The following is a 27964-nucleotide window of genomic DNA, read 5'->3' as shown; positions in this document are numbered from 1 at the left end:
TTAGCTGAAACAGAACATTATGTGATGGTATCTATGAAATGTATAGCTAATACCCCTGACTATCCAAAAATGTTCAGTATCTGCATATTATACTAATGACTAAAGCTGCCCAATCCCTTTAGAGATATATATATATTTATTCTCAGCAACATTAGGGGTAAATGTAAATATTTCATTAGCAATTCTATAATAAGAAACTTTAATTTGCATAAGATTGTTATAGTTAAAGAGCATGCATTTAGCTTTAGACAGTAATTGACTGCAAACCTAATTTTCGAACCTGTAGAAATCTGTGCAGTGTTCCTGGGGCGTGTTTGGGATTTGTTTGTTTGATATTTGGATTTGGGGGGTTTGCTGTTGTTTGTTTGGAGTTTGAGTGGGTTCTTTTGGTTTGGTTGGTTGGGTTTTCCTATACATTAAAGTTATGGCATTTAAAAAAAAAATATGCTCCTGCTCTTCTGTGTTTTTTAACATTGAGAAATTTAACAATTCAACCTTCTTTACTTGAAGGTTGTGTTATTTTTTAAATACATTTTGCTGTACAGATTCAATTATATAGCAACTTTAAAAAACTAGAATTTGTATAAAAATGGCCTTAGAGAAATGTTTTTCTACATCATGTTTAAATAGACTTCTGTTTTACTGAAACATATGTTCTTTGGATTTAAAAAGAACTAAAACCATGAATATTGGCACAATTAGGAAATTACATTATGCCGTTGTTTGATAGGTAGTTGAATGGAAATGAACTGAAAGGCTTGTAGAAGTAAATGTGTATTCTTCTACTGCTTAGACAAATGCTCGTGTTTACCTGAGTTATAGGAGAGTTACAGGTGTGAGAAGAGGCGCCTTTCCATGTTTAGTTTGTACATGTCAGTGTTTTCACTGTGCAGTCAATCATAAACAGAAGATCAGACTCACCCTGAAAGAGAGAGCAATTAAAAAATTTCACAATTTGACAACTTTTTTTACGTCATTTTTACACAGAAACAAACAAGTGAAAAAATGGAAATCCATCAAAATTAAATATGTGCTGAAAAGGGCATGCTGGCCCTTAATGTTGACTGTCTGGCAAGGACCCCTTATTTAAGCTTTTTTAAAACCAGGTTTTGTAACCAGCTATGCCAAAGAGATGCTTATCTCTAAGAAATAATTTAAAGGTTATAATTGGAGAAAGGCCTTTTTATTATTCTTAAACCATTTTGTTGATTCTTCCCCCACCCTTTTTTCGCCCTTTTATTATGTTATTATATGTGTTCCCTAAAGGCCTTCTACACATTGAAGTCCACAGTGAAACTCACTAGTGGGGATGAAGCAGAGAAGCCACTGCAGGACTCCCTATTTCAAAGCTGAACCAATATTCACCATTGACACATTCATTCATCTGTGCAGGGTCATTGGAAATCCTCTTTCTCTAGTTTTGCCTTCCCTTCAGGGAGCATTGCTTAAAAGAGCAAACCCCTGATGTGAAGAGATAGAAGAATTCTCAGCGTGGCCAGTGGTGCCAGGAATCGAATTAAAGTTGTCCATTTGCAGATGACTGTATACTCAGCTCCCAGCATATTCAGCTGCGGAGCTTGATGCTAAGGTTTTATTTGAAATGTTGAATGTTGATGGTGGCACTTGATTGTATTAAAAAAAAAAAAAAAATTGGGGGCAAGAAGTGGTTTCTCAGAAAAAGAGAAAAAATGCTGAATTTCAAAATGTGCATGGTTCCTGCTGTTACTTTTAGGTCTGGAGGTTGTTAAGGATCACATGCCAGGGAGGTAAATAATTACAGAATTTACTTCTTTGGGTAATTTAACACTTGTCACTTAGTCTGCTATTGTTGACATCTCTATTTTGGCATAAATCAGATTCTGACATTACTAAACCTGCAATTTTGTTTTTCTTCACACACATTATCTCTTCCATGTGAAAGGCACTGGGGAGACACAGGCTGCCATGAAATCTGAAATGCCTGCAGTCAACACGAAGAGCGCCTCTTTATTTCAGTTTCATTTCCTGTTAATAGAGATGAACTTGGTGCACATTTGGGCACATTTAGAAATTGTCAAACAGAGATTCTGTAAAAGGAGTTCTAAGAATTTAAAGAAGTCTCTGTCAGTTTGGAGGATGAAAGGATAAGCATAGTTAACCATTTGGTCACCTGCCCAAATTCCCATCCCAGCAAACACAGTCCCCGCACGTGTGGGCGGCAGAGGAGTTGTCGCGGTATATCCCTGTCCTTCGTGACTGCTAGAAGGTTTAATTCTTGTGACTAATTTCAAAGAAATCTCAGGCAAAGGGTATTTCTGTGAATAACGGTGGCACGATCTGCCACCAACATAAATCGCAGTTTCTTCAAGGAGCATCAGGATAGGAAGGTGGAAGAAAGAGAGTTGGAGGCTACAAATTACACCACTGCCTAATTATACAGCTTTATTCATATGACTAATGAGATATCCACATACATGTTAGCAACACAGAGGTCTAAATTATAGACATTCATAACAACTTGAAGAAGGGAGCAGGGGAACTGTTCAAACAATTTAAATTCTCTGTCACAGCAACTTGTGACTTTAGATAGAGCCATCCCAGAAATACAGATTAAATTTTCCTTTTCAACTAAATCACACAAGCGGTATCTTTATGCAGTGCATATAAAAGTAAGATCATTGTTCATCCTGTAACCAGCACTTCTATACCCAAGTATGTTAGGTGTTATAAAGAGGTAACATTACAGTGAGATATTTTAATCTAGTCGAATGACCTTACACAAGGGGAAGCATTTTTCCAAGAGGGGCAGCTCAGTAATGAGGGTGAGGTGTGTCCTAAAACGCCCCAGAGCTCATTCTAGCTTATCAACTGCTGCTACAATTCCTAATTTGTGGGGCACTTGTGCTTTTTCTGGGCAGTCTATCATTTAAAGTGCTATGAGAGACAGTTTAATCATTTTAAGAGTATGCTGCGTAACTGATCTTAGAAGTGCCCGGTACTCACCAGAGATTTATTGAAAAAACATTTGTACCATGACTGTCTTTCCTTTGAAAATAGTCAAAATATTAAAAAAAGCAGTCATGCTCAGCAGCAGTTTTCATTGATGCATTTAGAGCATTCCTCCTCTTTAGCATCCAGACCTTTTTTAAGAAATGTCGTTGCTGGTTATCCTCAATACAAAATAGCCCATCAAACCTACCTTGGTGCAGCCTTACCTCTTAAATATCAACCCATGCCCCGTAACCATTTGTTATCAAGTACCTTTTAGTTCAGTCATGGCAAACTCAGTTTAATATATAGAATGAAAAACAAAAAATGGATAGGACTCAAGGCAATTTTTATTAAATCAAATATAGGATATTTACTTGAAATGTTTTGGATGCATTCTTGAAAAGGTGATAAAAGATCTTTGCATAATAATGTGCCTAGATAATTATGTGTCTAATGAAAACCATGAGAAGGTAAAAAAAAGGAAAATACAAACAGCTAACAAAAAAATGAAGTAAATTTAAGTTTTCCTTAACCTTAGCTTTGTACTTAGAAAATGCTTGAGTATAAAGGTTCTGCTTCATTTTCCTGTCTTTTGTGGACTGAAGTTTCTAAAGTCCTCATAAATGTGATTTTCTTGTTTCTGCTGTCTACTTTACTCTTTATTCTCTGTATTCTCAGCTATATCTTTAGAGCAGCCTACCCCCCAAACTGGTATGGTGGGTTAGGGATTCACTTACCACTTAGCATGTGCACTGACATGGAGTGAGACGGGATTTTTCCGCATGAATTTCACAAGTTGTTGGGAGTAAGTGTGTTGAAGGGCTGTGCTGTATCTACAGTTAAATTCCTGAAGTGAGTGGCAATCACCCAACCTGGCCTTCAGTACATGAAGAAACCAGAAACAAGCTTGATAGGTGGTAGGAACAGGATGCTGCTTTGTTCACTTCAAAAACGTTTGCTGTCCTATTTTCTGACCACCCTTTAGCACTGCTGCTCTTGATTTGGCACAGCTTTAAGTTTGAGATAGAGGACAGTGCAGAAATGCATGTAAAGAACTGAGGAATGGGGAAGGGGAGAAGGAGGTCATGTATGTCAGATACAGGAAAAAAAGATGCATCTGAAAGATCTGTGTCTGTTGGAGATCTCCTGTCTTGTTGCCAGTGAATAAACTCTTAATGTGGCTTGATATAAAAGGAATTAACTGGGGTTTTTTTAACATTTTTTGTTAAATGAAACTATATCATTCTCTAGGCAGAAATAATATTGCTGTATTCTGTAGTGCAGCAGGAAGGTTGCTGCCAAAAGGGTCATCTAGCATTTCTCAAAAGGATATGTATCAGGATGCAGTTGATGTCCCAGTCTGTACTGGGACAGTCCAAAACATGGTGGTGCTTTTCTGTTTGTGTGATTTTTCTGTGTGTTAATTCCAGACTAGACATTGAGCCATCACTAGAGATAAACATCATCTTTGCTCTGGGAGGGGAAATAAATATATGTGTACATTTATACATATGTATACATGGAAAGAGAGAGAGATTCTCTGAGTCAAAGCTTTATAATCCTTCTCTTTACAATTCACGTAAAATACAAATACAGAATCAAAACTGTAATAGCAAGGAACATATTTCCCATCTCATGCTGCAGGGCATAAGCTAATCTGCTGCTGAGATCAGGCAGGAACCCCCCTTCAACCCTGTGTTGTTTTTCATTACACAACTGGCTGTTTGCATTATGTTTTTTATTAGGACTTGATTGTTTAATGACAAAGATACAGAGTTATGCTAAAATAAATAGAAAGCTCTGTAGTAGAGAAGGAGAAAATAGACTCAATGAAAAATAAAGACAAGGACTGCTAGATACTGCTGCACTCACCCCAATCCCTCTAAAGCCTGCAAATGTGTTCCTCACTTACACATGCATTTGCTTTATTAACCCCCATCCCCCAGCAAAACCTACAGCTGTATTGCAGAAGACCTGGTGGTGTTCCTTTTGCTTCCTTCATTTCATAAGGAGATATTTCAATAAGCAGTTTCAGTTGGGAAAGTTGTGTACTAGACTGCTCTACCTTTAAAGAAAGAACTGGCAAGAACTGTGTATTTAAACCAGTCTGAAATGCAGGGAATATTGTCTGCCTTAAGATAAAGGATTGCAGTTCTGTTGGACAAATGTTCTCATCTGCTGCAACTCATCTATTATGTAGCTTTTGTAAATGGGTTATAATAGAACAGTAGCCTTGGCAGTCTGCAGAGTTGGTTTGTGTGCAGTTGTTCGGTCAAGTGATTGCTTATACTGGAACAATTGAGTTTATTTTTGGGTTTGGAGGGGTGGTTTGTTCCTTTGGAAAAGCTAGCAAAAAAAGCCCATGCTGGACACCAAGTGAAACAGTTTCATATGGTATTTCATCCAAGCTGCTTTCTACTCCACACACAAAAAAATAAAAAAATCATAGAGTTATAGAAATTGTAGCGTTATAGAATGGTTTAGGTTGGAAGGGACCTTAAAAATTACCTAGTTCCAACTTCTCTGTCATGGACATGCCATGCCCTTCCACTAGGTCACTTTGCTCAAAGCACATCCAACCTGCCTTGAAAACTTACAGATTTGAGGCATCCACAGATTCTCTGAGTAACCTGTTCTGGTGCCTCACCAATTATTGCTGTAAAGAACATCTTCCTAATATCTGATCTATACCTGCCCTCTTTCAGTTTGAAGCCATTCCCCCTTGTCCTGTCACTACATGCCCCTGTAAAAGTGCCTGTCTGGCTCTCTTGTAGTTCCCCTTCATATACTGGAAAATCAACATAAAGAGAGAGAGAGAAGAGAGGACTGAAATCTGAGGTGTTCTGTACTCAAAGGTATGCTACAATTGTTTATGGTACCTTTTGCCGAAGGGCAAGTTGTGGTCCTAGTTGGAGAAGGTGAGCTATAATACTCTAATTTAATTGACGGAGAAGTAAGTCTGTGCTACTGTAAAGCTACAACAAATTTTACATGAAGTCTCATTTCTGCTTTTTATGCTGTCTTGTGGTGGAGTTGTCCTGAGAGAAGCTACTCCAGGGCTCAACTCTGGTTTTGATGACAGCAAACATTCCCACTTGAGCTGCTTCCTGCTTGGCCCTGTGGAGAGTCCTCAACCTCTACACTGTGGAGGCTCTGGTTGATGGCAGCACCTTAAATATGGGTGTTAAGGTTCTTCTCACTGTCCTTTTTATAGGGTGCTGCTGCTCTTTCAGACCAATTCAGTGTTTTGGGGCACATTCTGCCTGGAGTTCAACCTGCCCTTGTAGCTTCACCTCCTTCTTTAGCTTCCTACGCTTTTTCAGTTTCTTTTGCTAGTCCATACTCACATATGCATGACACACCATCTCAGGGTAGCAGCCTGGAGTAGTGTAAAATTTGGTAGGTCCTAGTTCTTCAATGGAAACTCCTCTAAAAGTCAAATCAGACTTTTGTGATCAGGTTAAGCAGGCTTGGAGATATCAGGAGGAAAAGTCTCAATTGCAATTGAAAGTCAGGCAGTTTTTGGGGTCAGCATCTTAGGTGAGCAGACTGATATTTTGTAGACTTGATAAAATACAGAGGATCTGAGGCAGAAAAGTGGTTCTCTAACTTGCTGTTGTTTTTGTGGTAGTGTCAGGCTACAGAGGGAATACACCAAAGGTTCCCCCCTGCTTTAATTTTGTGTTATGAGTAAGAAAGGATGGTAACCATAGCTTGATAATGATGCCTAAAATACCTCCTGTGAATGCTACATTTCTGTCAACTCCAGTTTTAAACTACAAAAAATATCGTAATGTATGATATTGAAGGACTTACTAATGAACAATTGATGCTTCAGAGCATCTGTGCTTAGTAAAATCAACAGTACAAAATGCATATTATGCATCTTGGACCATCGGGTTGTCACTCACGAATGATGTGAAGTTTAATGCATTATTCACAAGTACAAGAGGAGGCAGTCCAAAGCAGTTGCGGAGTCTCTGTTATTTTATTTTATCGTGCTTTATGTTAGGTTATTTTGCAAGGAGTAGAAGCTAAGTATTTGACTTAAAGGTGCAGAGTTTGGAATTGCATGATAGGATAAGCAGCAGCCACACTAAAAATGTTGGATCTAAGTAAAATTCAGTTCAGACTTAAGATACTGGAAGATATTTTGATCTTAAAGCTACAAAAACCCATCTGGGAATGAGTTAAGGGTGTGGGGTTGTGTTGGGATTTTTTTTCCTTTTTCCACTTTGTAGTGCAAAGAAGCACATACCACAGAATCAGATGAAACTGGCATTAATTTGGTAGTGTCAGTTCTCATTGTCCTATTGATTCAGAAAGCTGCAAACAGATACGAAGGCTTAGAGGTTGCATTTAGGGCTGCTGAAGTTTGGGGCTAGGGTATACAAAGGATGCAGTGGGAACACTCATTCAGTAAGGAACTCTTCTTAACATCTTAACATGGAATTCCAATATAAAAAGAGAACTGGTCTTCATCATTTTGTTGGTGGTTTCATTATTGATTACTCATGTTTATGCACTTCTTTCCAAAGTCTTGGCCGCCAACACAGACCTTGTCCAGCAGAATCTCTAGTAAGCAAAACAACATTTGCATCCCTATGTATTTCTCCTATTGGGAGAGAAAAAGGTTGTCTCGGTCATTTCTTATTGATAACTTTAAATATTATGTCAAGCTGAAATCAATCGTATGAGAGAACAGAAGCTATTCCTCGAGATTCACTCTGGATATTTAATTAACTAGAGTTTATACATACAATTTGTTTTCTTTTTTGCCACTTTCAGCATTTGTTAGGTAGTAGTATTGATGTGACTAGTGTGGCAAGGTGTGTGTCTAGTTAAATTGAACCTTCTATTGATGAAAATTTAGCTTTTGTGGGTGGCTGTCTTTTATGAATATTATATGTCACAATATTACATTTTCAGAGCTGTGGTGTTCTTTAAGAATTTGGGGGATTTTGGTGCTAAATAGATATTAGGACTTGATAGTATGTGAAGCATATAGGAGAAACAGCATTGGCTATATATGTATGTGTGTGTAAATATAAATACATTTATTAGATATCCATAATTTTATTTTGAAACCAAAATAAAATTGCTATTTTTTTCTCAAGCATTTTTTAGCTGTTACTGTGGAAGAAGAACTGACAAGTGTTTTTTCAAGTATCTCCTGTTACTGGCCATTTTTGTTCATTATTATTCAGCTGGTGACAACAACATTTATTATTTGTATATTAATGACTGGAATTCTTAAGAGATGGAAGAGCAGTCAAACAAAGCTAGGTGAAATTAACTTTATGCATGTTTTGTAGTTGATACCAGGCTTGCAGTACTCTGTACATTACCTAAATACTCTCTGATTAAGTATCATTTATAGACCTAATCCAGCCTCACACAGTCTTTTATGCTGTTTTAAAATTTCCTCTGGAAATATTGAACCCTAAGTATTTTCAAATATATTTTCATGGGGAGAAAAGTCTATATTGCAGTAAATATCTATCATCACAGCTACCAATTCCTTGAGCTTAATTATGACACTACTAAATGTGAAAATCTATTCAGTGCTAGGAACACTTTTCACATTACATTCACGCTAAAGATTGGCTGTTAAGAGCTCATTACTGGTAGTTTTCTAAAGAGTGGTTTATTAAACACTGTTACCTAATAAGCATCTTTGGTGGTGCAAATTGCTGAAAACAGTAATGAGTCTGATTAGACTTCATTTCAATTACGACAGCTTGTCTAGCAAAAAAAAAAAAAAGGGGGAAAAAAAGAAATCTCTCCTTGATGCTTTGGAATCTAGCTACAAGGCATTAGATGGTTTAAAAGGAAAATGCCACCTCTGTGTTTCCTTTCCACAGTTCAGTAATGAATAGAGAGCTGTCCAAGTAGCCATCCAATTTAACACATTGGAAAACTAGATGGGCAGCGTTGGAAGCACAATCCTGTTTGCTTAAAAATTCTACAAAGACTTTTCAGTTAGTATATCTAAATAGGGTCATATTTAGGTTTCCTCTGCTTCCCTTGTGTAATAGTATAAAACTGTAAGAAGAGGGAAAATTAAAATGATTCACTCCTATCTGCTTTGCAGAGGTTATGCATTCCTCTGATTAGTGTAATGCACCTTTCAGTTGTTATCTGTAAATCTTTTACAGATCTGTAAATCTTTTGCATGCAATCACAAAACTCTCACAGCGTTCACAGTACCTCATAATTCAATCTGGTCTTTGTTTTAACTTTAAAAATTATTTATCTGGAGTAAAAGCACTTTTAATGTTTACAACTGATATCAAATACTTCAGTGAATATCTATTTGTTTATGTACTTAATTCTTGAAGCCAAGTGTGTTTAATTATATTAGTGCTAAGCACTAATATAATTCATAACATTCCTATATGCTATTTACACATTCTGGATAAAAAGATAAGTGTTAATAGAAAAAAGAAATTACTCTTATAATTGCTGAATATTTAGTAAGATTTTAATGTTCCTGTTGGTAGTGTATAGCATTTTTAATACTAAATCCAAGTGGATGCACTTTTCTAATATTATTTAATACAAAATCAGATGGAGACTTTTCTAACCAAAGCCTTGTAATATAGTATGCCTGGAGAAATGGCAGAATGGGGATGTACAGGGAAGGATACAGGGCTGCTGAAAACAATTTGTTGGACTGATGTCTCAGAATGTGGCTGAAATCAGACACTGTCCAGTCAGTTTACAGCAAATTTTAGGAAGGCTCACATTCAATAAAGTTTGAATGCCACCTAATTAGACGTAGGAAATTAATCAGAAGCTGAGCTAGTGCAGTGAATATCAGAACTCTCTATCAAGATTTTAATGAAATATTTTCTGTGATGAATTTTTATTAAACACACACCCCAAACACTGGTGAATAAAATATAATTTGTGTAATTAACACATTTTAATGTGACACATTTATCTCCTTTGCAATAAATTGTAAACTTCAGTAGTTCTTCTGACTTCAAACCAGAGAAGTGACAGAAGAATCAAGACCATGAACCTGGGATCTAAGTATCTTGTATTGGCCCCAAAACCCCTTTTTTGGCTCCTTTTTGTGATGTTGCCTTTCTACCTTGTTTTTGAAATTCTTTCAGTTAGCTGTTATGTATTGTATATATTTTGTGAGAGGACTTTCATCAGTGTGCATCATCAAACATCAAGTGAAATAGTGGGGAGGCGGGGGGAAGTTGAGGTTTTTTTTAGCAGCGTACAAACACAAGTGCTATTATTCTGCTATACAAATGTGTGCCTGTAGTGCGCTTTGAGATGCTAATCAGTGGAGCTTGACTTCTGTACCCTGAAGCAAATTTTAAAAGTATTTCATCATTAGGTGACTACATATGCAATAAGACTATGGACAAAATAACAGAAAAATAACACAGATTATTGTTATTTAAGCCATCAACAGTACTCAGCTAGTTATTGATACAATCATTGCATGGTTTAGATTTTTGTTGTATCTTGAAACTGTTTAGAGAAATGGCTAATTTTGTGTGATAGCTGCAAAGGAATGTGACATTTTATCACCTGGGCTCTATAATTTCTTTGTGTTTTTAAAACCAGCATGTTATTTTTTTTTCCTGCCCTCTTTTTCTGCCTGTGCACCCTCTCAATGACATACTGTGTGTCTTAGGACATGGCTTAACTTTTCCTATTGCAGGATGAACTTCACTTTTTTTTTTTTCCTGAGAAAGAAGAACCAGCTTCTAATATGACGAGTTAGTCTCTTTTCCTTGCCACTCTCTCAACGAATATGGAAAAAACACCAGTATACACAGAGTTCAATTTCTCAGTTGAGACATTCTCTCTCTGGTGCCTTGGTGCCTGTGTGTCTAAAATATATAAATGCAGACAGAGAGAGAGATTTCTATATTTGTCTATAGAAAATTCCCTGTTCCTCCTCTCCCCGTCCCCCAGATAATTTGTCAAGCCAACTGAACAATCTATATAGTTCCTTTCAAATGCTCAGGAAATAATACAGTAAGTCCCAAACCAAGAGCATGCAAAAAATTGGCTATATCCCATTTTTCAGCAGCTAATTCAGATACATTTTATTGAGTGAGCAAGAAAGAATCTTTGGCATTTTTGAAATACAGTAATTGAAAGGTTTAAGTGGGGGAAAGATTTATCTCAGCTTAGTTTTTCTAGGATGTCAGTTCTTTGGTTGTGCTTCTGCTTTTAATCTTGTTTCTCTGCTTTGGGGGGAGCAGGAAGGAAAGGAAGGGTCAGCTGCTCACACAGCCGAGCCAGGGAAGGAGCTGTGCCGGAGCTTTTTTCCCTAAGAGTGTGATTACTACAGTTCTGATGACTTAGCTGAGGTGTTCCCTACGCTGGGGAGGAAATCTCGGGTTCCATGTGGTAACATCATCCCTCCTTACAACAATGTGATCTCCCATACTGTAATACAGACGTATGTTTGGGTTTTTAATGGAGACTCCAAATCAGTGTACAGGTTGATAATACAATCCGTTTGCACAGGATATTCTCTTTGGAAAGGCAGTGTGTGCCAGCAGTAGCTGCTCTGAAGCGTACAGTAGAGAGAAATGTGTGTGGTGTGTGTCTGGTACAATGGGAAAAAGGGAGAGAGTGGATGAGCTCTGCTAAGAGCTCCCTGCTCTTAATCCTGGGCCATGTCAGGAGCATTCTAAAGCAGTTTATCTTCATATGTCGTCTTGTATATAAGAAACAACACTAAACCCACCAAAACTCATTTCATATGTAGCTTTTTCCACAGCCTTCAGATCAAAGTTATTTTCTTCAGGCTGGACTAAATTATACACAGGTCCCAGGAGTGAAGGACACTGAATTAATGCACTATGTCAACCAGTCCTGGCTATAGAATATTTTTACTGAAGTGTGAGACACAACATCTCTTTACTATTTCATTAAAAATTAATGTGAAGATTGCCAAAAAGCATAAATAACATAAACAATTTTTGTGAAAGCTTTGTATACTGTGGACACATGTTAGGGATTTTTTTCTTGAGTATAAGATTACTTCTATATATACATTTAATCAGTATTTGTTCTCATTTAGCTAATTAGCAGAAGTACCCTAATCTGAGTAAAGCAACTGTTTATACCTATCCTACAAGGATAGGTTTTGAAAAAAGTGCTTTAAAAGGAAAGCAGGATTCCTAGCTCCAAGCTGGAGCATTGTGCTACTGGCCCATGTAAATTTGCTTTTTCACTTATGTTAGTTAAATGTAATGGGTCAAACATGACTACAATTATTTGAAATTTATTGAAACTGAGCTTTACTTTCATATTTGTAAAGCAAATAGAGTTGGCCAGATGGATTTCTGGAATTAACCTTTTGTTGCTATATATAAAGCTGTGAAATACATACCTACTTTTTTTAGGTACGATGAGTGAAAAATATATTAAAATTATATTATAGTGGAATTTATACAGAGTGCTGCTGCTGTTAATTGAAGGGAAATATATTTTAAATAATTCTTGCTATCTAACTTGGTCTTACGTTTTAAAGCAAGGTGATTTTCTAACATTTTGGAACAACACAATATAAAAATAATTCAGCATCAGTTAAATCTGTATTTATTGTGCACCCACTTTGTTCAAATAGTATGTCCCTGCATGGCAGTTTTAACCCCATTTATCCTCATGCACAAGTGCTCACCTGTTATTTACTCACATAAGAGAGGGTCGATACTGCGGAACAAGGGGAGTGCTCTGTTGTGACATAAAACATACATATTCATTATCTCTGCTGTCCCTTTGGACACGTGTGATATGTCCTGATGATCTTTATTTGGTAAAAGGAAGTGAGCTTAAGAAGGAAATTGTCTTAATGGATTTACGATACATGAAAAAAGGGTTTTAAAAAAGCTTTATTAGTGGCAAGCAACCAAAGCAATAATTCTAAGTGTGAATTAAAGAGTAAAAGGAAACAATTTGCTAAAACATGATTAGCAACAGAAATGGAAAAATACTAGAATCCGATATTTGAAAATTACAGTTTTCAGATATTAAAGGTTTTTTTTTCCTAGAAGCTTTTAGGTCAAGATCCGAATGTTCCATAACAGGCTCCCTAGTGCTGAAAATTTATTCCTTTTGCCTCTCACTTACTTGCTAAAAAACAAGTTCAGGGTTTTGTGTTTCACCTGCTTCATCTGATTACGTGAGAAACACGATAAAGCATGAAAGTATTTTGTCTGCTCTGCTTTTAAGGATTTGTGTTATGCTCTTTCAAGGTAAATGTGCCTCAAACTCCACTTCTTGAAGAAAAACCAAATAAGAGGCTACTTCTGCTGTTTTGTTGCCTAAAAAGAGAGTATGCATTTTGCTGCACTTGTAAAAGCTTCAGTTGGGTTTATTTGAGCCTTGAAATAAGCACTTCAGTGGGAGCACATTCACACTCTGGGTCTAAAATATTTTACATTTTCAAATTTGCATAAATACTAGTGCCAAGTGCCCAAACTCTATATTCATTCATTGTTATATTTTATAACGTGAATATTCTAATTCCCAGAATCACCTGTTATCCTACAGCAGTTATATTGATTTTCGTGTTTATATGGGCATAAATCATAGATTATGTGGTATATTAAATCTTTTAAAAATACATTATAGCTATAAGTGTATGTTCAGTGGACTGCAAAAAGTAATTTTTTTCATGTAAGTTATGCTTACATTTGTTTACAGCTATTGTTTTTCTGAGTATTCTCTCAGGAATTATTATGATCTTATTCATTTGGCACTGACAAAGCATGCTAGGACCTTTAAAGACATGGCATTGTTCAGAGCCACTTGACAAAAACAGCTTAAAAATGTAAATCCTAGCAAGAGGAAGTATCATAACAGAGTGAAAGAAAAATCACTTGCTGTTTTTGTTAGTGTGTTTTCTAGTTGGTTTAGAAAAGTGTTACGAGCAAATTAGTATGGTGAGGGCAAACCGACATAATAAAATATTTCAAATATAAGCTGCATTTAATCACAAATATGACCCAATCTGCCACGTAGATGGGTTCCAACGCACGTGTGCATGATCGGTTTTACTTATGGCACACGGCGATTGAGCGTCAAGGTGATTCCACGGCAAGGGTGCTTTTGTGTCAGGGATTGCTGCTGCAGAGAAACCACCACCTCCGAGGTGGGCAGCAGGCTGGGAGGTCCTGGGAGCGCATCAGTAATAGCTCCAGTCCCCACCGGCCGCGTCCGCGGGCTGCTGCGAGGCTGGCCTCCGGATCCAGCCTGCTTCTGCTGGCAAAGTATGCCACTGTCGTCTCTGGACGTAGTTTCCCTTTGCTTGCTTGACTATTATTTCTCCTTATTTCTGTTTCTTAAGGCCTTTGAAGCTAATGGATCTTCTAAGGGCTGTTTAGCCAGAAATGTCTTTGTGACTATCAAAGGCTGCTTTATGTAAATGGCAGGGAGGGGGCTTGTGGGAAGAGAACTCATTTGCTGTAGATGTATTGCAATTTGCTGTTGTAAGGTGTGAAAGTGTGATTTTTAAAAGAATAATAATTTGACAGTATTTAAGTTTGATAATTGGGGAGTATCAGTTTGGAATTAGTTTTTAATTTCATAATTTCATTTTTAACTGTTCCAGGCTTGTTTCATTTTACTTACCACTTTCATCTTTAAGTGCTGTTGACATATATGTGGTCCTCAATATTACTCATAATTTAAATGTTTTGTTCTAAAGATTGAAATGCTTTCACTATCCTTGCTAGATGGAAATCATATTGTAAATACCCTACCAACAGCTTGCTCCCACTGATCTACAGGGCATGCATATATAATAAAAGGAAGAACAGACCCCTACCAAGAAAATGCTGAGAGCACTTTCCAGGCCTGTTTTTGTGAGTTTGTAGCTGCCACTTACTGAAAAAAGCTTACAAAGTTGGGACTGTACAGCTGGGCATCTCAGTTGGAGGCTCATCCTCCCACCGAGTCCTTTGACGTCAAAGGAGTTCCTCATGGACTAGAGCAGAGGTCTTCACTGAGTAATTAGAAAATAAATGTGGGAATCATTTTCTTTCCTTTTTTTTTTCCCCTGCAAAACATAATTAGCTCAATCCACTCTTCAAAATCCCTCCTGTTTCCAATTAAGAGAGATCAGTTGCACTATCTTCAAACAGCTGAAATTATGCTTATTAATAAAAAATTGAGTGTAAAAGAATTGTTTTATCTTGAATTAATTTTTATTATTACGGGACATATGATAGTATACAGTCTTATAAAATATTATCAGATTTAGTACAAATCCAGGGAGCTGTGTGTCCTACATCTTGAACAGCGGTTACAGTATGACTCATTTATTCAGCTCTGCTCTCCCATACTTGAGAAGGACTTTAAAATGTGACTTTAGGGCCTGATCCTCAAGGTACTAACACCTTCATCCTGCACTGAAATAAAGGATTTGAGGTATACTGGCATGTTCCCAATGAAACACCTATTCATGTCAGTAGCTCTTTTGGCAGAGCAAATCTCCACATGTCCACAAGAAGCAAACCCTTGTCTAAAATCACTATGGTCTAAATACTCAGTGTCTTGAATAAGTGGGGGGCAGGGCTCAGTGTAGTAGTTCAGTGGGCAGGGACAGTTTTTGGGTTCCTAGGCTAAATGTGTAAGCAATCCAAAGTGATGAAGTTCGCACACGCTTTCAAGTCTAGAGAGAAAGTGGTTGGTGATACTTGGATCTGTGGCTTTAGAGATGTTTCCTACCTTGCAGCACTGTGCTCCTACCCACCTGCAGTGGACACTTAGCAGAAACATCCATTTGCTTTCACCCCTGCTGCAGTGCAGCCCTTCTCAACAGTGCATTAGGCAGTTACTTGTATCATATTTAACAACAGGCCTAAAGTTAACCTGCTTGAGCTCCTGATGCTTGCAAAGGAAGCTGCAGATTTGTGCTAGGTAGGATCTATTCACTGCAGGGGTGAATGGGGCAGGAAAAGAGAGACCACAACAAGAGAATTATTTTCTCTTGCCTCAGGTATGTTGAAGGAACACTTGAAGGCTGCTGATCCAAACTGAAACTTTGGTAGCTGGTTGGGAAGGTTGGTGTACTGCCCTGCTTCTAGTGCCTTGTGCATAGCAGCTCTGGGACATTTAGGTTTTTTTCACCAGCATCTGTAGAAGTACAGTGCAATCTCTTCCAGTATCTTCAGAAATCCACTGCTGCATATGATTTTAGTTTGATTATTTTATTAGAGGTGTGACTAGATTAGGGGTTTACTAAAGTCTCAGTATCCTTTCTCTAAAGCATGTTGCTTCTAGTCAAGTGGGTGAGCTGGGACACTGTAAATCCGTTGTGGTGGTTTTACCTGCTGTGATCCTATTTCTGGACCATGTTTCCATGCCTTTTTTAACAGAAACCCTTGTATTTAAATTGAAAAAAGGGCTAGTTATTTATCTTTTTTGACAGATATAATCCTGTAAGGTGATGAGAAGTTTTGACCTGGTACTGAGGGCACCAGCACTTGGGGGTTCTTTGTATGCTCAAACTTATCTGAGCTCCCAGCAGGATCAGGCCCCGTTGGACAGTGAGCATATGTAGATATTGCTCGTTCCTTTTTGCATTGAGATTGCAATGTTAATTTTTCATAACTTGGGCTTTTTTTTTTCTGTTTGTTTGTTTTTAATTTGAATTCCTATATCTGACTATGTAAGTGGCTTTCGGCCATATGGAATTATTATATGTGCAACTGATGAAGTATTGTGTACTAGATTTTCCATTTTCAGGCTAAGTGCACAATATTAGAAGGGGAAATATGGTCAAACAGTTTGAAGTAATTCCATAATGAAATTGTTGACTATAATTACTTTAAATGCAATCCACAATCCAGATATATCCAACTGTAAGAATTATGGAGCAGGGATGTATAGCAAGGCTGTCAGGACAAGGAAAAATAGATACTGCTAAAATAGCCTACACTGCCTCTCTATATAATGTATTAAATTTATCTTAAAATAAATTCTCTGATAAATACATACCTGTACTTAAAGAACAGACTCCTTTCCTTTTGCCTTTTACAGCCCATACCAGCACACTTTACACAGTTCAAAAATGCCGGTAGTTCAGTGGATTCCTAAGTTAGTAAAGATTTTTTTAAGGAAAAATACATTCAGCTTTGCGTTACTTTTCAGAAACTTATTAACCAAATACATCTGCAGGACTGTGGTTAATGTCAGATTTTAAATTACACTAAAATAAAAAAAAAAAAAAAGCAACCTCTAAATATGCCATAATTTACCTGATTTTAGATGTTTATATCAGCATTTGTATTCCTAACAAAAGAAATGCAGAAATACATATCTGCTCAAACAAAAAGCAATTAATAAAATACAGTTTGAAATATGGAGAGGAAGTGGCTACAAACATTAAGCAGTTTGGGCTGAGGGTGGGCACACGGAAGGGGAATGTTTGTATAATTGAAAAGTACAACAGCTGCTGCTGCTGCTTCTTTTTTTTCTCCCAAATCAGACATTTGACTTTAGTCAAACAATTTGTGAACTATTATCAAATAGAGTCAAACCTAGCAAAAGTTTTCTGCTTTTTCAATTAATATCAGATTGAAGAAATGGCTCTTTGTGCCCCCCATTCCAGACCATTCCAGTAGACTTCATGTAAATTCAGATTTCTCCACTGCTTACTAATGCAAAAAATATGCTTATGGTTCACTATTAACCTATGCTTCCAAATAACACTAATGATTGCGATGTGCTGGAATAAATGCTCATGTTTCATGGGATCAGAACAGTCCTGTTCTCTTAAGCTTATCTAATCAAAGCCTAATCCTGCCTTTACAGCCTTTGTTAAATGCACTGGTATTTAATATGCATCAATAAATAAACTTTCAATTATTGTTCAGTGAGCATATCCAAAGATAGCATGACAGTGTGAAACTACTGGTCTATCTAGCAATTATTCTAAATAAGGAATGCCGATGATGTGATTTTTCCCTCCTCTTATAATGGATAATTTAGATTTTCTGACATTCTTTTGCAGCCTCATAATAAGGAAAAGAAATTAATCTAGATGAATAAAATTCAAAGAATTGAATTTTTGCACAATCAAAATATATCTCCTCACTGTGACTATAAATTAAATTATTTTAAAAACGCATGATCTATTCTAAATAAAAAAGACCAACTAATGAATTTTTTAAAGTATTTGTGAAAGGTATTTTGAAAAGCTTACAGAGTAGGTAGTGTGTGATGTTGTTGAGCTCTGACCTAGTGCATTCTTTTATCACTTTAAATTGAATAGTTTTTTTTTAGAAGCAGTTAAAAACAATGTGCCAAAAACATATTCATTAGCTACAGTAGAAATGCAGCCCTATCAGGTTCTCTGCTCATCCATGTCCATTTTGCCTTTTTTTTTCCAAAGTTTCACTGCTGCTTTAGTGCTTTCTTTGCAAAGAGTCTTTCCCATGGCATCTGTTCATTAGTATCTAGTGAAACATCAACCTACTCAAGTTTTTCTGCATCTCTGTAACAGAAGCTTTCTGTGTTTTGGTAACCTTATAAGCAAAACATTACAGAACACAGGTTTTGCTTGTTTGTTGGGTTTGTTTGACTTTTTTTTTTTTTTCATACGAGGCAGTGAACTTCTATGCTGTCATGCAGTTCTATGTTACAAGAACATTAATAATTTTGGCTTTTAAAAAAGCTTGTGGTATTTCTCATGACATTAGAATAATTTCAGATACTGATTACTAGCAATTGGCTCTTGGTGATTTGTTCTTCAGATTTCCAGCAGAATTTTACAAAGTGTGATTTCTGGAAATTTCTGATAGTTTCTCATTAAAATTACATTTTAAAAATGCTATTTTTTAAATACATGCTTTCTATAATTTCTCCCAATTTCATGATATACTTACTCCCTCTGAAAGGTAATGGTTGAAGCATCAGTGACAATTAGCAAAAAATATTATATTCATGCTAAACGATAGAAATAAATCTGACAAAACCTCAGTCTCAAAGATGCATTTGTCAAAAGCACTTCTCTGAATTAACTTTTCTAGGATAACTGTATAATTGTTAACAGACACTTTTATCAAGTTGTCAAAGTGTTTGAAAAATGAGAGAGAAAGAGAATGCTCAGGAAGAAAAAAATCCACAAGTAATCAATGGCATGCTCAGGAGGAGCGAGATTTGCACTAGTTGTACTAATAAAATATAAGGCTCAATTAGAGGTACTTTGCCATTTTCAGCCTAAATTTAAATGATTTGGTGATTTGCAAATACATGAATCCAAAAAAGAAAAAAAAAGAATCCAAATGCAAATTAGTGCAACCACAGTAAAATATAATTGCAAATGAATCTGTTGCTTTATTCATTTATTGTGTAATTACTGCAATCCTTCCCACCTTGTTTTCAGTATTTCTTAATCATTAAGTCGGAAGCATGACAGCAGTGCCAGCCCTGGCATGATTCTCTTTGACTAAAACCTTGTAAATTAACACAATTAGCACAGCATCATCCTGCTAATTAACTTCCAGTGTCTGGTGCAGTGGTTTTGCAAACAAGGAAGAGGGAGTCAGAAGGGAATAAACATGCCATTCTGTTACCAAACTGTGTGCTGTGTTAGGTTTAGCTCAGCGAGGCTAAGCTGGCCATGTCAGATGCCAGAGTCAGGCAATGAAGAGCTAAAGGGGTTGGGGAGAAAAACAGGAGGGGGTAGAAGCTGTCAAAATAGACTGCAGTAATTCAGAGGGGAGCTAGTGCCACAGATGCTTCATTTCGACTAGGCCTCCTCCTTATCAGGGAATCTGTGCCAGAGGGCACAAGACTGTTTGCAAAAATCACTTTTGGTAATACGAGAGAGATTAAGGAGGTCTATTTGATACAGCTGTACAAAACCCAGCAATGTGTCTACCGTGCATAGGTACAAGTTGGAGGGGGTTATCTTAACGCTTGTAAATTGCTCTTACCTATTGCAGTGGATTCTGAAGAGGAGGGATAATTCACATCACATTATTAAAGGATTAATTGCTTTAAAACATTTGCTTTTTTTTTTTTTTTTAATGATAGGTTTGGGTTTGGTTTTGTATTGTTTGTTTCGGTGTTTTTTAATAGCTAGCTGTGGAAGCCACAGAACTTTTAGGGACTTGGCTTCATTTCTTTTTCCTTTCCTTCATCCTTTTTTTTCCTTTATTTTTTTTCTTTAACACTCTTTCTTTGTACCCTGGAGGCTGTGAAGCAGAGGGGGGGAAGAGAAAGCAAGCAAGGAGACCGACAGACAAGTCATGCTTGTTTTTTTTTTCCAGACCCTCAACAACAGAACTGAGAGGCAGAAAGGAGCCAGTTGTAATTCATACCGAGTTGTAGGCTTTGTGTGATGAAAGCGACAGAGCGCTGCCTGGGAGATTGCTTTGCTGCACTCCACGAAGCAGATTTGAAACTGTCGTGGACCACTTTAGATGAGAGTTGGATTATGGAATGACCTGCTATGTCTGTGTCATATTGTTCTGCGCAGGGTGCATTATACTCTGCTAACTAGGTGTTCAGTACCAAATAAGAGAGGTATCCTAGATGTGATCTGTCAGCTGTGTCTCATATTTTTATATTGGTTAAAATATAAAACTGAAACAGTGATGAAAGAGGACAGAGCAGTTGGATGCCTTGTACATTTACAATAATTCTCCACTCCGAGTATTTAAAATATACTGAGTTTTATTTAATTACTTTGAGAGCAATGGCATTACCTATATTTTTTTTTTTTTAAAAATTGACCCCCTACTGAATTGGCAGAAAAATTGTCTATGCGTGTATGTGCCTGTAACAAACCAACCATAGCACTTCTTAAGGGCATTACCTGTTCTTTCCTTAAAGACATGTGGTGTTAAGTACAGTGTTTCAGAGAGCTGAAGAAGTTCACAGACTGTATGTTTGAGAACGCATTTAAAAACATAAGGAAAAAGCTGAGGTCACCGTTGACTTTGTTGTTTCCTACCGCCCTAGGCTTGAAGATGCAGTGGACGCCGGAGCATGCCCAGTGGCCAGAACAGCACTTCGATATCACTTCAACCACCCGCTCTCCAGCCCACAAGGTGGAAGCCTACCGGGGGCACCTGCAGCGCACGTACCAGTACGCCTGGGCCAACGATGACATCTCGGCTCTGACCGCCTCCAACCTTCTGAAAAAGTATGCAGAAAAATATTCCGGGATTTTGGAAGGCCCGGCTGAGCGACCCATTCTCAGCAATTACTCTGAAGCTCCCTCGGGGCTGGTGAATGGTCGGAAGAATGAAAGTGAGCCTTGGCAGCCATCCTTGAACTCGGAGAGCGTGTATCCCATGAACTGTGTCCCAGATGTCATCACCGCCAGCAAAGCTGGGGTAAGTGCAGCCCTCCCTCCCGCAGATGTTTCAGCCAGCATCGGGAGCTCTCCTGGGGTGGCCAGTAACCTGGCTGAACCCAGTTACTCCAGCAGCACCTGTGGAAGTCACACCGTTCCCAGTCTTCATTCAGGGCTCCCATCTCAGGAATATGCCACAGGATACAATGGCTCATATTTGCATACCAGTTACAGCGGCCAGCCAGCACCTGCACTTCCATCCCCTCATCCATCCCCCCTGCACAGCTCGGGACTTTTACAGCCCCCACCACCGCCGCCACCACCAGCCCTTGTCCCCGGCTACAACGGGACCTCCAACCTCTCCAGTTACAGCTACCCTTCTGCCAGTTATCCTCCTCAAACTGCTGTTGGCCCTGGGTACAGTCCTGGGGGTGCCCCGCCACCCTCAGCTTACCTGCCTTCAGGAATCCCTGCTCCAACCCCTCTGCCCCCAACCACTGTCCCCAGCTACTCCTACCAGGGCCACGGCCTGACGCCAATTGCGCCGTCTGCCCTGACAAACAGTTCAGCCAGCTCTCTCAAAAGGAAAGCTTTCTACATGGCAGGGCAAGGAGAAATGGACTCCAGTTATGGAAATTACAGCTATGGCCAACAGAGATCTACACAGAGTCCAATGTATCGAATGCCAGACAACAGCATTTCAAATGCAAACAGAGGGAATGGTTTTGACAGAAGTGCTGAAACATCATCCTTAGCATTTAAGCCAACAAAGCAGCTAATGTCCTCTGAACAGCAAAGGAAATTCAGTAGCCAGTCCAGTAGGGCTCTAACACCCCCATCCTATAGTACTGCTAAAAACTCGCTGGGTTCAAGATCGAGTGACTCGTTTGGGAAGTATAGCTCCCCAGTAATGAATGAGCACGGTGATGAGCACAGGCAGCTCCTCCCTCACCCAATGCAAGGCCCGGGACTTCGTGCAGCTACCTCATCCAACCACTCTGTGGACGAGCAACTGAAGAATACTGACACACACCTCATTGACCTTGTTACCAATGAGATTATCAACCAAGGACCTCCCGTGGACTGGAGCGACATTGCTGGCCTAGATCTAGTAAAGGCCGTCATTAAGGAGGAGGTTTTATGGCCAGTATTGAGGTCAGATGCATTCAATGGACTGACTGCTCTACCTCGGAGCATCCTTTTATTTGGACCTCGGGGAACAGGCAAAACATTAATGGGCAGATGTATAGCTAGTCAGCTGGGGGCCACGTTTTTTAAAATCACTGGCTCTGGCCTTGTCACAAAGTGGTTAGGGGAAGGAGAAAAAATTGTCCATGCCTCCTTCCTCGTGGCAAGATGTCGCCAACCCTCAGTGATTTTTGTTAGTGACATTGACATGCTCCTTTCCTCTCAAGTGAGTGAAGAACATAGTCCAGTAAGTCGGATGAGAACCGAGTTCCTTATGCAGCTGGACACTGTACTGACTTCTGCTGAGGACCAAATAGTAGTAATTTGCGCCACGAGTAAACCAGAAGAAATTGATGAATCTCTTCGAAGGTACTTCATGAAACGACTTTTAATCCCACTTCCTGACAGCACAGCGAGACACCAGATAATAGTACAACTGCTCTCACAGCACAATTACTGTCTCAATGACAAGGAGGTTGCACTGCTTGTCCAGCGCACAGAAGGCTTTTCTGGACTAGATGTGGCTCACTTGTGTCAGGAAGCCGTGGTGGGCCCACTACATGCCATGCCAGCCACAGACCTTTCAGCCATTATGCCCAGCCAGTTGAGGCCAGTTACATATCAAGACTTTGAAAATGCTTTCTGCAAGATACAGCCTAGCATATCTCAAAAAGAGCTTGATACATACGTTGAATGGAACAAAATGTTTGGTTGCAGTCAGTGATGCTACTTTAAAAAGAATTGTAATGAATGTTGGCACACACAGAATCTGCTACATAGGGGTAGAGAACCCTTTTCAGTAGTGTTAAAATTGCAAAGGGTACTGGGAAGACTACGATTTACCTTGCCTCTAAAGAGCCAGGGTATACTTGAAGGAAAAGTGCATCAAACAAGAGCTGCTGATCTGAAAAAGCCACACATGACAGAAAGCGCATGTTGATGCTCAGTTCTGTTCAAGCTAGACAATACTCACCAAGGAGCAAGGTGCAAGTGGGTTGATTTCAGAAGGACATGAACCCTGTGTGTTGATTCCATTCTGCTGTTCTTGAGATTTAGTTGCTGTCAAGTGCCTGAAGTGGTGCTTTATTTTTTGTTTGCCTCACAATTACATTGGTGGCATGTGCTAATAAAAAGAGCTTTAACTTCAAACATTATTGGACTAAAGAGATGAACGGTTGTGTTGCGACAGAGAGCCAGATTTTTGCTATTCTAAGAGCAACAGTATTCCTCAATCCTGTCTGTTCTGTGGTGTTAAACTAAGAACAGGTAAAACAGGGTAATGGTAATCTGGACCTTAATTTCTGCAGTTCATTTCTTTTAATGTTCTGTCTGCAAAAACTCAGGAAAGTGATTGTGATTTGTACAGTACCTCAAAGGAATGTGTTGAAAGCACTATGTACTGCTGAGAGTTATAGGCTAGGCTTCAATGTTACTTTATATTAAATATGTATGTTTACCTCAACAATTGGAATATGGCAAGGAAAATTACTTTGAATGTATCCAGGAAAAAAAAACTAAAGCGTGATATGACTGAAGCTTTACAGTTTTTAAAAATAGAAGCATTTCCCAGTGTTCAGGAATGGTTCTTTTGCCAATTTCTCACATCAAACCAGAGAAGAACGATTTTTCTTATTGGGAAACTGTTAGAGTTTTCAGCATATTGCTCCTTGATAATAAGGTGATACAGTCTTTAGTAGGTGCATAGATGAATGAAAGAGCCACTTAATCGGTTTATGTTAGCATCTGAAACAGTCAAACGTAAGATTTGGTAGGATTCCGAGAGGCAAATTACCTTAAGCTGTGACGGCTGGCCTTTGTTGCATGGCTCTAGTCGTAGTTTTGAGGCTATTTTGGTGAAGCTGTAGGGAGTGGAATCAGTGTAGGTCACTGGCAGAGCTATGGGTTGCAGAGCTGTTTATAGCAGTGCAGTGGACTGTGACCAAACGAACAGTACAAATAACAAAGCAAAACTGAACCCTCAAAGTACATTTACTTCCCTTCCCAAACTGTAAAGTTGAGTTTTTGTTGTGTACGTATGGCTTCATTGTCCTTAATGCAGTCTTCATTTAGCATCCATTAGAAATCTTTCAGGCTGGAGTGTGCCCACCATTATTTCTACCTCGGTTTTGTTACGTTTCTGTTGGAAAGCAAAGTAAGGAACAGGGCAAAAACCACCACCAACACAAGTCAGATTACATTAGGAATGCAAACCTGCTAAACAAGTTTCAGAGAGCTGCTGTTTTTTCCCCTGAAGTCAAGTGTTTCTCTGTGTTAGTGCTCTTTCCCCCCTCCTCTTTCCTCCCCCAAATATACATGTTCTGGTGTCTTCCTTCTGGAAAGACTAGCTGGCATGTGTGGCATTTTGCTCAGTCCTCCCCCACCCCAGCCCCCCTTTCTTTTTATCCTTTAATGCTTTCCGTGCAACTCTTTTGGTGACAGCTGACTGATGTTGGGTAATGTCTCTGAGCAAGAGCAGTGCGTGTTGCAGCTGCCCAAAGCCTCTGCCATCACATGAACAAAACAGCCTTGCTTTTTTGAATGTATTTTTTGTTTGTTTACTTTAAGGAAACAGTAACAAAACTGTTGCAAAGCACTGGCATTTAATGTTTCTCTTAAGTAATGTACGTCAAGACCATTAAATAAATGCACTGAAAAGCCCCAAGAAGAGAGATACCAATCTGTTACTAGGTCATGTTTGTCTTCTCAAAAATTGTACAGACCTTGTCCGTTTTGTTAAATCAATGGAGACTTTTAGCGTTCAGAAAGCTAATGAGGGATTTTGTGATATTGCTGGAAATTTATGACTCTTGATTATTACTTTTCTTTATTTTTCTTTTAAGATATATATATATATATATATTTAGATAGAACATGCTAAAAACAGAGCAAATAAACCAAAATCTAATTTAAGATGGATTCCTGGCAAACATTTTGTCTATCTAAAACTTTATGTTTTAAGCATAAAAGTACCATTTTAAAAACAGTGCCTTTCATTAAGGATATTGAAAGTAAGACTTAAGTACATCACCTGCTTTTCTTTTTTTTTTTTTCTTTTTCTTTTCAACAGCAATTACAGTCTATGATCCTTGTTATGGCCCAGTCTTTCTGCTTCCCCAAACCTCCACAGGCTGCTTCTTCACCCCAGTCATTCCACCATCCTCATATTTGGGAGATGCTGATGTCCCCATTAGCTGTAGGTTCACACTGCTCACACTGGAAAGTACACTGTTACAGATTGCTGACCCAATTTCTGTGTTAGACATTGCCTTTCATATCTGCTATGAGCTGTGCTCATTTAAAAGGCTCAGATAAGTTTTGATAAACTCTTTCTCCCAACTATACTCCTAACAGATTTTTTTTTTTTGCAGCTTGTAAAATGAAAACTACGCACTGAGTGGTTTTTTCCTGCTCTTTTTATCCTGTAGCAAAACCAAAAGCAAACAAAATTATAGACAGTCCTTTTGGCTTCCAGCTTTAAGTCATTCTCTTTAAAAAGTCACTCTGGGAAATGGATTTTTCAAATGTTAACCAAAGTGAGAAGCAGGCAGAAACTGAAATGGTGTGAAAAATGCAGGTTACACACACACATGCTCACGTTCTCCAGGTCTCAATTCAGCTTTGGGGCAGCAGAAGTGGAAAACCCTGTCACAGCTGCTGTAAGGGGAGGAAAACAGAGCCAGATTGTTACCCAAATCTTTCTTCATCAGCAGCTGTCCTTTGTATGGCTTTGGGAGGGTGCCTGTTGAATTTGATGAGAGCGTGGCCAGGAACTTCTAACAGGAGGCACCTCAACCCTTCTCCAACTTGTTATCTGGCCGCTCCCTTTGATGAAATTCAGGCATGACCTGGCTAAATCCCCTGCCATGTCCTGTCCTTCTTATTGCTTTCCTTCCTTCTCCCACATTCAGCCCCTGTTTTGTCCCTAGTGTGCAGGTTTTGGCAGGCTGCTGATCCTTCACCCTTCTCAGCAGCCTTCTAGTCAAAGAGTGTACGGGAAGGCTGAAGCACAATCCTGAGCTTGAGCAGGTTCCAAAGGGTCAGATTGGTTTTGAGAAGAGAGACAAAATGTGTTTTCAGGATTAAATAATTTGCTGGTCTTAGACATTTCCATGGTAGAAAACTGTTTGTCGTCTTTTACAATTAGGCAAAGCTGGAGGCTGCTGTCACAGAAACGTCCAGTTGGTTGGCTGGGACTTTCTGCCACTGGCACAACCCTGAATTTTAAGGAACCTGAAATGGTTAAAGAGCATCTGCTGTGTCAGCCTATCACTGCAGATGCTTTGCGTCATATTTTTATGTTTGGGTTCCATTCTGCATCAGCTCCTTTTCTTCCTTGTACCTTCGGTTATAATTCCTATAGCAACAGAAGTAAAATAAATTGGAGGAATATTCCTGCAAGCTGAGGGATCAATATCAATTCAAGGAGGAGTTCATAATGACCTTATGTGAGACAGAAATGGAAATACTCTGTACTTCTGGCATGTTTCTCTTCAAAATATTTAGAACATTAGTGACAATATATAAAAGTTTGCTGACTGAGCTGATCAATGGAATGTGAAGGCAGTTTACTTTAAGGCTATTTACTTTCACATGGATTATTTATCTATTAGTCAGTCTGTATTCTACTCAAATGCAGATAGATGGGCAAAATGTTTTCTTGAGCATTACAAACCTACCAAGGGGAAAATCAACCATCTGACTAAAATACATAGGCCAAACACCATCTGGGTGTCTTTACCAGCTATTTGGAGGCTGTGCTCTGTAAAATGGTACAAGGTCATATTTAGGTGGATTTTCATAGGTTGTTGCTTTAGGGGATTGTCTAGTTAAAGAGTTACAAATTAATTCCTGCATCAAGATGCTAATACACTGAAAGCAAATTTGGGGATATGACCAGGGTTTTCACTGTCTACAAATACAAATGACTTCAGGTAAAGGGCTGTTCTTATAATCCCCCTGTATTTTTCTCTCAAGCACTCCATCATGAGAGAGGGTGTATTACTCAGATCTGAAGGATACACTTTGTCACAAAACAAGGCCACCAAAAGTTGTAGGGCTTCCTACAGTTTCACTTACACCAGTTTGAAGGTGGTATAACCCTTTTGACTTAAAGGAATTACTTCTGATTTCTGCCCTTGTTAGAAAAGTCATCCCTCCGATGTATAATAATCTATATCTGTTGGTTTTCATCATCAGCTCTGAAAGCTAACCTTGTCCTCACAGCACTAACTCCTTTCCATCTTGTATGTGTGCATGTGTGTATATAATATTTATATGTGCATACACACCATGTCCAAAAAATAGCTTTGTCTCTTTACTTAAAAAAGAAAAAAAAAAAAAAAAAGAAAAGTCATTTAATTGTCTGCAGATTTATATGAAGCACATTAGTAAACACGGAGATATTAGTATTTCACAATTCAAAAAAAGCCCAGCTGTGCTGGTGACTAACCAATACATGAACTGAAGCTCACACTCTGCAAGGACCTTTGGTTGACATTCGATTTTGAA

General features: G+C 38.5%; 1 protein-coding gene across 2 annotated transcripts in view; it reads left to right on the top strand.

Annotated features, from left to right (window-relative positions):
* FIGN (fidgetin, microtubule severing factor) overlaps positions 1 to 25470 on the top strand; it is a 101905-nt gene extending 76435 nt beyond the window's left edge. For both annotated transcript variants that reach the window (XM_058840175.1, XM_058840176.1), the window contains one exon: positions 20932 to 25470. In XM_058840175.1, the coding sequence (XP_058696158.1) occupies positions 20932 to 23180 (2249 nt within the window). In that variant the 3' untranslated portion in view covers positions 23181 to 25470. The remainder of the gene's footprint in view (positions 1 to 20931) is intronic.
* Positions 25471 to 27964: the final 2494 nt, after the last annotated feature.

The sequence above is a fragment of the Poecile atricapillus genome, chromosome 5, assembly GCF_030490865.1.
Source record: "Poecile atricapillus isolate bPoeAtr1 chromosome 5, bPoeAtr1.hap1, whole genome shotgun sequence".
Lineage (NCBI taxonomy): Eukaryota > Metazoa > Chordata > Aves > Passeriformes > Paridae > Poecile > Poecile atricapillus.
The sequence above is the reverse complement of the archived record's forward strand: the minus strand, read 5'-3'. Positions and strand labels throughout refer to the sequence as shown.